This window comes from Hippocampus comes, unplaced genomic scaffold, assembly GCF_001891065.2.
Source record: "Hippocampus comes isolate QL1 unplaced genomic scaffold, H_comes_QL1_v1.1 scaffold124, whole genome shotgun sequence".
NCBI lineage: Eukaryota > Metazoa > Chordata > Actinopteri > Syngnathiformes > Syngnathidae > Hippocampus > Hippocampus comes.
Genome location: NW_017805075.1, coordinates 143,820 through 155,333, shown reverse-complemented (window position 1 = coordinate 155,333; position 11,514 = coordinate 143,820). Strand labels below are relative to the sequence as shown.

The 11,514-nt window shown below is 41.4% G+C and overlaps 1 protein-coding gene across 5 annotated transcripts in view; it reads right to left on the bottom strand.

Annotated features, from left to right (window-relative positions):
• Positions 1-11,514, bottom strand: part of LOC109512982 (semaphorin-3F-like) — a 25,335-nt gene that overhangs the window by 10,302 nt on the left and 3,519 nt on the right. Inside the window, exons 2-4 of one of the 5 annotated variants that reach the window (XM_019865132.1) lie at positions 7,343-7,450; positions 7,136-7,272; positions 817-977 (exon numbers count right to left, since the gene is read on the bottom strand). In XM_019865132.1, the coding sequence (XP_019720691.1) occupies positions 817-977; positions 7,136-7,247 (273 nt within the window). In that variant the 5' untranslated portion in view covers positions 7,248-7,272; positions 7,343-7,450. Of the gene's footprint in view, positions 1-816; positions 978-7,135; positions 7,273-7,342; positions 7,456-11,514 lie in introns of those variants that run through there. The other 4 variants (XM_019865134.1, XM_019865131.1, XM_019865135.1 and 1 more) reach the window with 4 other exon arrangements.

The window sequence follows — 11,514 nt, the reverse complement described above, 5'->3', positions numbered from 1 at the left end:
CATGGCAAAATACACGGTTAAAATACACATGTTCACCCTATTGAGACCAGTTGTTATGGTGGAAACTTTGGCCGCTTTGCGGGACGGGAAAATATCATCAGATCGGAATGAAATTTTGCACAGAACCTTGTACCATAGTATCGACAAGAATTCCGACCCGGCCCGACGAATCCGACAAACTTTTTTTTTTGCCATGAAAATGTGGACCACCCTACTGTACAGTTGGTGCCTTAAGAAACTAAATACATTTTTTTTTTAATAAGGAAATAGCACTGTATAATAGTGTGTTATAAATATAGAGTAATAAAATGAATACATTAAAGGTAAGGAAATTAAAAGTTTGTGGAGCATGATTTAGTCGTTAAGACTCCTTGTGGTAAGCATGAAGTGGCCACCGGGGGCAGTGTACCACCATGATACAGATACAAATGAAGAAGAGTTTCACGATTACTGTAACTGACACAGGAGTAATATTAGTCGTTTTTCACAGAAGATAAATCATATCAGTTGCTCAAATGGTTACGACACAGCAACGATCAAACTGTGTTAGCTTGCTAATGCCGTTGTTCGTCATGTGTTAGCAATAAGCTAGTGGACTTTTAAGTTACGTGGCTGTTTGAAAATACGTTTACTTGTCTGTGTATATGGCGTCGGTAGCAAGCTTTAAAACTGTTCCTGACTGTCAAAACAAATCAAAAAGATTTTAAGTCTGTTGACTTGCAATAGTAATGCTGAAGGTAAATCTAAACAAAAACAGAAATTAATAAATCCCTTGAATCTGTGTGTGTGTGTGCGCTTGTGTGCGTGCATGCATACTATTAGCGGTTCTTTGTTGACATTGTGCATATCCAGAGCCACCAGGTATTCCCTGCTGCCCAGGTACAGGCGACCCTGGTCCTGATCCATCAAGAGGATTCGGTAGTCGCTGGTGTTGAAGGAGAAACTGAAGGGTCGCGCTGCCCGCGTGTCCATCAGTTCTGCGAAAGAAGTACCATTACTTGCTTCTACTTCTTGTGACACAGGTCACGTTATTTATCTCTGGCATTCCCAAGAGTTGTAAAGTGTAGTTTAATCGAACACTCCATCATGTGAACAATGTTCATGGACCAATGTGCCCAGTGGAAAACCTAAAAAAATAACATTTCCCATTTTCTAAAACAATAAAAAATAAAAATAAGGAGAGACATACCAGGAGGGTTAATGTTAACACGTGTTACATGCAAAGTGACATAATTGAGAGGAGAATATGTCCATCACGATACAATAATTTTAGAATTGATTATTTTACTTCATGGGTTAATTGATTAAAAATGTGTTTTGAATTCAAGTTCATTCCAAAATATATATTTTTTTCCCACTTACTGTTCATTAACTTATTATTGTTGTTTAATGATTAAACAAAACCAAGTAAACAACAATGAAGCAATATCACACCAGAGGGAGTAATATACTCGCCAACCTTTTTGAAACTGAGCACAGCTACGGCACATCTTGGCTACTGATTAATACGAATGAAGGGCTACTAGTTTCATATCCACATCGGAGGCTGCTTCAGGTTACATGTGCACAACGGCGTAATCGTACTACAGCTGCAAATAAACAAGATTTTCGTAATTCATTAAATGGGTGGTTATTTATTTATTTGCATAAAGTGATTAAGATTCAATGACTGATTTGCTTCGAGAGATGTCAGTTCCATGAAGGACGACAGAAATCACAGAATATTTACTGTTGAAAGTCCAAAATCTGAGGATTTGGAATATTTTAAGTTAAACGATGGCTTGGAATGCTTTCTTGATTCTCAAAACAGTTGTGGATTACTTGGGTTTTTGATTAGTTTTAAATTAACTGATTAATTGTGAAACCACTGGATTAAAAGAAAAAAAATATGGGTCATCTGTAGCACAAATGACAATCATAATAAAACAATTGGAAAAGACAGAAAGCGGCTGGAGACTCGCAGTTATTAATATTACGGAGCTAGCAGTCGGTCTATTTTACGGATTTCCTGAGAAAATTGTACTTTGCCCGGAGTGTGTGTCCATAAGAACTAAGTTAAGGCCGCCATTTTGTGGGTGTACGATTCCTTGAATTTGCTAAGTTAACTACATGCCATTGGCTAGCTACTGATTTTATGCTGTTACCAGACTATGATGCTACGTTAGTTTAGCGAGTGCTATGATTTCAGACCCATAATTCGTAATCGTGACCACCTTTAAGTTATATAATGCATGTAACCTGTTTAATGTCTCTTATTCAGCTGTGGATTGTAACTAGTACAGTATTTTCTAATCCAACAATTACTTTCAAAACCAAGCAATCAGTTTTGATGAAGTAATACAAACTCAGATTGCTTTTTCAAAGCAAGTGTGGCATCACTGACTCCATGAAGAGTAACATAAGTGGTAATGATGATTACAAATTGCAGTACCATGAACTTGATTTTCAAACTGTTATTTTAATAACTTTGAGCTAAAGTTGCTCAGTGTAGTCCTAAGACCTCCAACATGTTCCATGACAGGCTTGCATGAACACACAGCCCTTGAAACAACAGCCTTCTAACTTGTTCTCTGGCAAATGCATGCAGGCGATTAAATATAACTCAACTTGGAGCGTTTTAAGAAACATATTTGCTTTTAGGATGTGAATATTTCATGTGTGCTGACTGTGTGACTGAGCTGAAGGTACCACATGCCCACAGGAGTTATGTGAAAAAAGCAAGTCCCTTAAGGAACGCCGGTCAGCGTAGCAAATTCTTAAGATCAGGATTGTGCTCAGCCGAGCAGAACCTGTTAAGACACGCTGCTGGAAAATGTATTCAGCATTTTTCTTTCTTCTCCCGAAAGCTCTGATTGAGCCATTTTCATACGCTGTGAAAGAAACGCAGAGTGATTTGGTTGCACGCTTTCAACAATTCATTTGAAACCCACAGAATGAACACAGAAAATATACACTGCTTTATGTCTCACGTCGATGTTCACTGATGACTAATGAGACTGTTGAGTGTGCTTATGGTTGTTCCTGATCAATGAAATCAAAAAGTCAGACTGGTTCTTCTTGTGTTGGGAGAAGACCATGATGGTCAGATCTGGAATACACTATAGTCATGACTAATTAGGAAAATAGGGCCCATTTTTTTTTTTTTCCCCCAAAAAGTGTTTGGGAGATTCAGTAACGATCCAGTGAAAGCACGGTGGAACTTTGTGGCCATAATTCCAAAAAAGCAGTGTTTGGCGCAAGCACAACACTGTTCACCCCCAGAGGAACACCATTCCAACAGTGAAGCAGGCTGTTGGCAGCATCATGAACAGCGGCTGTTTTTCTTCAGATTGAACTCAAACCTTAGTCAAGGTGAAGGGAATTATGAACAGTTCCAAAGAGCAGTCAGTGTTAGCACATATCTGCCAGGCTTCGGCTTGAAAGAAACAATGTCAGGATAAAGCCTACGAGAACAAATGAACTTTATTCGCCGTTAATCAGAGTCACTTTAAATGGTGGCAGCTATGCGATGGTTCCTATTTATATGAGTTTGAGTGTGATTGCTTCGTTCTAAACACAACCACGTCCCCAGTTTAAAGGGGGTCTGCACACTTGTGCAACCACATTATTTTAGTTGTTCAGTAATGGGTTGAAAAAAAAAGAGAAACCTGGAAACAAAATAGTAAAAGACCATTTCTTGGGGACTGAATTTGCTGTTTTGTAAAGTGGTCGTGAACATCCCAAATAATAATTAATACAGCAACGTTACTGTATTTTACTGTTGTTCATATGTTAAAAAAATGTCCAAGATATTCAATACATCACTTCAACTCCGACACACACATACGCAGGCATCTGTGGTCCGTGTTCAATATCTCTGCCATATGCCCGCAGCATATCGGGCCCCGGTCATGACAGCGGGCTTATGTCACGACAAATGGCCACAAATGAGCCTCAGAAGATGCTTTACGGGGATTGAGGATGACGCCCAATCTTTATTTACATCAAAGTGGCTGCCATCTTCCTCTGCGGGGTTCAACGTTAAACAGGACGTAGGGAAGGTGCGACCAAAATAGGCTGTGCAATCGGATCTCCGGGATGCTGTCTTTGAGTTGGGACGAGGTAAACACAGGATGAACGGCGTGGATTCATTCAAGGGCCAGAATGTGGGAACGCCACACCCCTATACACGACTCCGAAAATAGCCAACAATGTCCTGCCATCATCGGGTAAACATCCAGAGAAGCCCCGACAGCATTCTGACACTGATAGGGAAACACTGGGAAGGACACACGATTCAAGTATGACGCTACAACTGGGTCACGCCAAGCTCTCGGGTTACAACAGACGGCCGCTAATGATGCGTTCGGACACGGCTCTCCGACTTCCATTACATGGCACGTTTTGCTCTCGAGCAATGCGGACTAACGCGTGCCTCCCGTTGGACAGACGCAGGAGAGGGAACAAGAAGAGCTCTCTGGCCTTTGGGCCCTTGGGGGTGTCACTCAGGCCAGCTCATTGGAGTCACATGAGCCCTCGCAGGCACCGCAACCTCCTCCGCGGGCGCCTCCGGAAACAAAGAGGCTCGCTGTGGCTAACAATGAACAATAAATCCTTGGAGTCTGAGAAAACATTTGGACTCAATCCAAATTTTCGCTTTTTTTGTTTGGTATTAGGGGGAAGGGTCAATGCGGCTTGGGAGTGCGGCGACCAAAGCAACAAGCTAATAAGTGAACACCTCTCAGCTGTTGTGGACGTGCCCTCGTGTGTGTTCGGCGGGGGCGGACTTAACATTAGGCAGATGCAGAAAACTGCCTGCGGGCCCACAAACATCTTTTAATAACTGATGACTGAAGTTTTCTTCTATGTAAAACAATAACTATTGTTTGAGTCTCAATTCACGTTCTTGAAAGCATATCAAAATGCTTAAAGAGATTACAGTGGACCCCGCATACTCGTGCTTTGGCACCCACAGATTCACATATTTGTAGATTTGTTTTTTCTCCAAATTCTTTTTTTGGGGGGGGTCGGGGGGGTGCTGGGGGCACTCCTGTTTTGTTCAAAATGTTTATTGGTGGTATATCCCACTCAGTGAATAACGCTTTGGCGTTAAAATGTATATTTTTTTTCTGTGCAATTATCATTGTGTCAATTATTTGTGAATTTTCGCCACTCGTGGGCTGGCTCAGTCCCCATCTCCACGAAAAACCCGTACGGGTCCGCTGCATATGAATTGGTTTGCCTTGGGCCCTCAAGTGACAAAATCCAACCCCCGATGTTATCAGAAACACGCGAAAGAGCAGACTTAAAGATTTCAAAGTTCGACTGAAAACACCATGGCATGCACATATAAGCTGTTTACCGAGAAAGAATTAGCCTTGGAGGTCAAAAGAAAAGTCCCAAGCCGCAGACAAGCGTTTTTCCTTCGTTTCAAAGATGTTGAACTCAAAACAAGCCTCCAGCTGCCAAATGTCAAATCATCTGACGAATTCCGCATTTAAACATCACTCACGGAGATGATACAGCACGAGACAAAAACATCTTCAATGCTGAAGAATGTCATAAATCTCATTCCTGTAATTCTTGTTGACTTTTACGAGGCAGCGTGATGTGTGTGAGTGTGTCAGATGAAGTGAAAACAATGGAGTGGAACAACAAAAATGCCCCCACACCGTTTTGATGCCAGCTGTGGCCACAATGGAACAGTCGAGCACCACAAGGTGTTCATCGGGAATCATAGCATGGATGGCGCACTGGCTTGGTTTAAACAGAATTGAATCTCTTGTTGTTGCCATGGCAACACCATATCCCCCTTCTTTTGTGGTCAATACTGTTGGTAGACCAGTCAGGACACATCTCGTGTCAAGTTAGCACTGGTGGTGTAAATCACAGAGTAACTCACAAGACCACAGAACATTCAACACCCAGACCAGGTTTGAAACTCTAATTTGAAATCCTAACCATGGAATGAAACGTTCATTTGAAACCTTGATCATGAAAACTCATTCACTGTCAGCCTGTGGGGAAACTATTGAGCTTTTGACTTCTGTCACCTTGAATGGCAGTGAATGAGTTCATTAAAGCCACACTTCAAAACCCTCACCATGTTTTGAAAAACAACAATGAACGTGAAACTCTAATGTGAAACTCTAACTCAGGCTTTGATACTCTAATTTGAAACCACAACATTTGCTTGAAACCCTAATTCGAAACCCTGCATCAACCTTGAAATGCTCGTCCTTCTTTGAAACACTGACTTAAACCCTAACTTGGGCTTGATCCTATCACCCAAATTTGAAACCCTAACAGTTACTTGGAACCCAAATTTGAAACCCCAACTTGAGCTTGAAACTCTCGCCCCTCTTTGATTGAGGAACATGAAAATAACCGAAAATAAAAACAAACATGTCCTGCCCAATCTTGTTTTTTTGTGTGTATAAAAGTGGGTTCCCCAAAGCGCAAAAGCGTATTTTTTTGAAGCACGGCTTTTTCCACTGCATTGCCATTTGACAGTGCTCTCGCCTTTGCTCCTTTCCAAAATCACTCTGGTCGCATCAGCACATATCCGGAGGTGTTTGTTGTTCTTTTTTTTTTTTTTTTTTGTGAGCTCACGCAAGGTTTTTGCCTCTGAGGACTTGTTTCGACATCTGCCCTGGGACAGTATCTCAATGTGTGTGCTGTTCTGTGTTGAGATAATCGGAGCAGACCGCATACACAATACAACCAAAACTGTTAAATGCCTGTGACTCTTTTATCTTCCTGTGTGTGGTCTGTCATGGCTACTGGAAACAAAATCTTTTTAAGTTTGATAAATCCGTCTGTGTGTTCCAGGCCTCAGTGCCGGTATCCGATACCGCTGAACGGACGTCATCACATCGCACGTCAAAGCGCCGCAGAAATGACGAGTGTGACCTAAGTGCGTGTGAGTTTCAGGGTGTGGAGTGGCTCCGTTTTCACCAAGGGCCCTGCCAGTAGAAAAACACTTGTAATATCCACCTTTTGTTTCCACTGTTGCACCCTTTCGACATGTGGCAGGAAACACGCTCTTTATATCATGTACGCATTAAGAGGAAGCCGAGCCTGACGCGTGCAGGTCTCTGCAAGTGAAATAGAAAAAGAAAGAAAACAAAAAAGACGGCCAAGCGTTCCGGCTCACCTTTGAATGAGAGGCGAACCCGCGGCGCCGACTGCTGCAGGCTCAGGCCTCTGTAAACACACAAGGCCACCAAGAGGAGTTGGGCTCCAGATGTTGTCATGGTAACAGCCATACAGGTAGCCCACACAGATCTAAATCTGGACAAAAAAAAAGAAAAAGACTGATTATTATAGCGTGCCCCATGAGGAATAAGAGACAGAAAAAGACGCACACGCTCTCTCTCTCTCTCTCGTGCTCTTTGAAGCCTCTGATCAGAAGTTCGGCCGGCAGCTGTCCAATAAGGCGAGACGCACAGCGCAGTCCAAATCTTCACACCTGCGCTGGAAAAAATGACAGCCCCCATTACTTATTTAAAAAGCGAATGTCGTGAGGTGTGTGTCAAGACTGCATATTCGTGTCTGCAAAAACGGATTGTTGGAAAACGCTCCTTCTACAGCACACAGTGATACCTTGAGATGAGCGCTGAATTTCCTGCGTGACCACACACGTAACGCAAATATTGAAATGCCTTCTACCCAAAAACACTTTTTGTAATTTGCTCTTTGATGAGAAAAACACCCCTCCATAATATTGTACTTAATAAAAACAGAGTAAAAACTAGAGCTGCAACTAATGATTATTGGCTGGCAACCGGTTCAGGGTGTCCTCTGCTTACTGCCCGAAGACGGCTGGGATAGGCTCCAGCATGCCCCGCGACCCTTGTGAGGACAAAGCAGATCGAAAAATGGATGGATGGAATAATTTGTCAATGATTCCATAAAATGTCATAAAATAGGGGAAATCATTGATTGCATTTTTTTTTCCTGAAGTGAGAGCAGATGTTTTCATTTGATTCAACACAAAGATCATCGGTCTGCTTTCATGGAGAACTACAAAAATCAGAATACAGTATTTACTTTTGAGAGGCTAGAATCAGTGGACTTGGACAATTTAAGTTAAAAAATTTCTGTCCACAATTATTCCATTAGAAAAATAGTTGTCAATTAATTTGATAATCAATGATGAATCGATTAATTGCTGCATCTCTAGTAATGACTTTTAAATGTATTGCATTGAATTAAACACTTTGTACATCATGACGTATTGCTTCAATTCATTGTGCTGCCCTTCTGGTAGGCCTGCCTTGGCCACCGGGGGTTAGGATCATGCAGTCATACCCACACAAACAAAGAAGATTCACAACAACTTCTGAGTGACTCAGTAAGCTGCATTATTCATGTCAGTTGATTTTTGCAGCGTTCTTTTTTCAAGTATTTTGTGAATTCAATTTGTTACTCAAAACATTCTTATCTCAAATCATCTTTCCCCATTGAAATGAATGGAAATGCTGTTAATCCAATCCAGTCTTCCCAATTTTTGTAGCGTTTGAAAAAACGCTTTAAATAGTATGTATTTATGATATATCATCGCTGTCTGGAGAAAACCTCAGATGTTCAAATCTTGTCAAATTCATTTGTTTTTCACAAATCAATACTAATGGTCCATCCTTCACGTCGTCTGTTATTTTTACACATTAACCACTTTAAAGCGGTAAATATAGCTTGAAAATAAATCCATTGTCGCTCTTGAACGCAAGAAATAGTGTTGCAAAAGTACTTCAGTTTCCTCGTTCTGCAGAAGATGTGTGGTGTAATTGTCACCTCCATATAAGATCTGGATAATTTTTTAGATAATAACGCGTGAAAATACAAAAGTGAGCTACAAAGAGGTTGGCTTGTTTGTTTAAAATCGATCGCTGTGATGTCACAAAGGTAAGTCTTTGTGTTGTATTAATATCAGCTAAATACATGGGGTTAATTGGCTCACTGTTATATTTATTGCATCACTCATAGGTGTTTGTGAAGATGATGTAGGACGGACATTTGCATTTGTAACGGTTTAAAAGGCTTCGTGCACGGTGTGGGCTCGACATGACCACAGACTATGAAGAGTACAGCTGCCGCTGGCTCCATGTCTGTAATATCTTAATCTGCGTAATAAATTAATGATTTTGGCAGTAAAATAAATCATTGATTGAATTTTTTCAATATTTTTCTGTTGTGTTGATGTGAGCCTGAAACAATATATGATAGCAATATAAGGTATAATACAACTTGATCCAAGCGGCGTCTGGAAAAAAAAAAAGGATATACGAGGATTCCACCCAACAGCGATGACATACAAATAGACTTGTAATTGTTTTCAACATTCATTGACATCATGCCGTTCCTTCTAGTGTGCCTACCTTGGCCACCAGGCGCAGGATAATAGAGACATACAGTACATACATAAGCAAAAAAAAAAAAAGAAAAGCGGGGGGGGGGGGGGGGGGAATGGTCGCCAGTAAAGTGTAAGCTTCACTAATATAAGTATTTTTTGCAGAAGATAAAGACTGTATGCTATTGTTATATTGTCTTTAAGACATGTTCCTTCAACAATACCAAATACAATAAAAATAATATTCATTCATTTTCCGAACCACTTTATCCTCACTGGGGTCGCGGGGCGTGCTGGAGCCTATCCCAGCTATCTTCGGGCAGTAGGCGGGGGACACCCTGAACCAGTTGCCAGCCACTCGCAGGGCACACAGAGACGAACAACCATCCGCGCTCACACTCACACCTAGGGACAATTTGGAGTGTTCAATCAGCCTGCCATGCATTTTTTTGGAATGTGGGAGGAAACCGGAGGACCTGGAGAAAACCCACGCAGGCACGGGGAGAACATGCAAACTCCACACAGGTTGGCCGCAGCTGGAATTGAACCCGGTACCTTTGCACTGTGAAGTCGACATGCTAACCACTCGACTACTGGGCCGCCATAATAATAGTAAAAATAATAATAATCATAATAATAATTTGTTGAAGGGTCATAACCCTGGTACAGATGCTACAAGTTAACCCAACAATGGCATTTTCCATGATGTTTTAGCATTATGCTAGCATTCCGAAGCTAAACGTGTTTTAAATACAAAACATTTTTTTCTTTTATATTTAGTTTGCTGATTAGTAAACTTCAACAACAGCTCTTCTCTTTGTCTCGCCGCAATTAATCAGTGCTGACGATTGTGAGCTGGTGCAGTACAGTGGCGACAGTTAACAGACGCATGGAGCCCCCACACCGACTATTTCTGACACTTTCAGGGTGTTGAAACCAAGACCTTAACTCACACATTCATTATGCAGCTGCACTTTACTGGAGAGTATCCCATATAAATTATGAATACTAAAAGCTGAGTCCATTAAATTGTCTCCCTGTTTGCTGGGCCGATAAGCCATCTCGCGGGCATCTCTCGCTCTCGTGAAATCCATGGGGCCGAGGCCCGCCAAGGCACGGCACATACAGCTTTTCGCCAACGTTTGGCGACAATTAGAATCTAGCAAATAAAATTCAAATGATCCACAGGTTATCGATTGACAGGTTCGCAGGAAGTCTCGGCAAAGAAAATCTGTGAGAAACAGACAATACTAACAGTACTGCAAATGATACCACATAGAAAGATGCCAGAACACATTAAGATAATTTCCAATTTATCTAGGACTTCGGTGTATGCCACCACCACAAAAAAGCCAATTACTACTTTTTACTTTTTGGTATTTCATTACATTTCATTCAATGATACACAACACTGGATCAACTTTTTTCTCAGTTTTATGCAATTGAAAGATAATTTTTGTGTTTTAAAATTCAGTAGTTCATCAAGGGCGGCCCGGTACGCGAGTGGTTAGTACGTCGACCTCACAGTGCAGAGGGTTCGATTCCAGCTTCATGTTCTCCCCGTGCCTGCGTGGGTTTTCTTCTAGTACTCCGGTTTCCTCCCACATTCCAAAAAAAAGCATGGCAGGCTGATTGAACACTCCAAATTGTCCCTAGGTGTGAGTGTGAGCGCGGATGGTTGTTTGTCTCTGTGTGCCATGGCAGTGGTTGTCAACCAGTTCTGGGTGTACCCGGCCTAATGCCCTAAGACAGCTGAGATTGGCTCCAGCACACCCCGCGACCCTTGTGAGGATGAAGCAGATCAAAAATGGATGGCTGGATGGATGGATAGTTCATCAAATAAAACCAGAAGTCAAATCATCTTTCCCCATTGAAATTTATGGAAATGCCATTAAACTGTGTGATGTGCAGACGTGCAACAATTTATTGACAACTAATTGATTGTCAAATTCGTCAACAATTATTTGGATGATGGTTTAATCGTTTAGAGCCCTTGTTTAACTCAAAATGGTTTGAATCCTTTGATTTCAGTGCCTCAACAGAAAATATTCTCAAATTTCTGCAGTCGTTGTTTTATACATATATATATACATATACATATGTATATATATATATATACATATATATACATATATATATATACACACACACACACACACACACACACACACAGTCGAACCTCG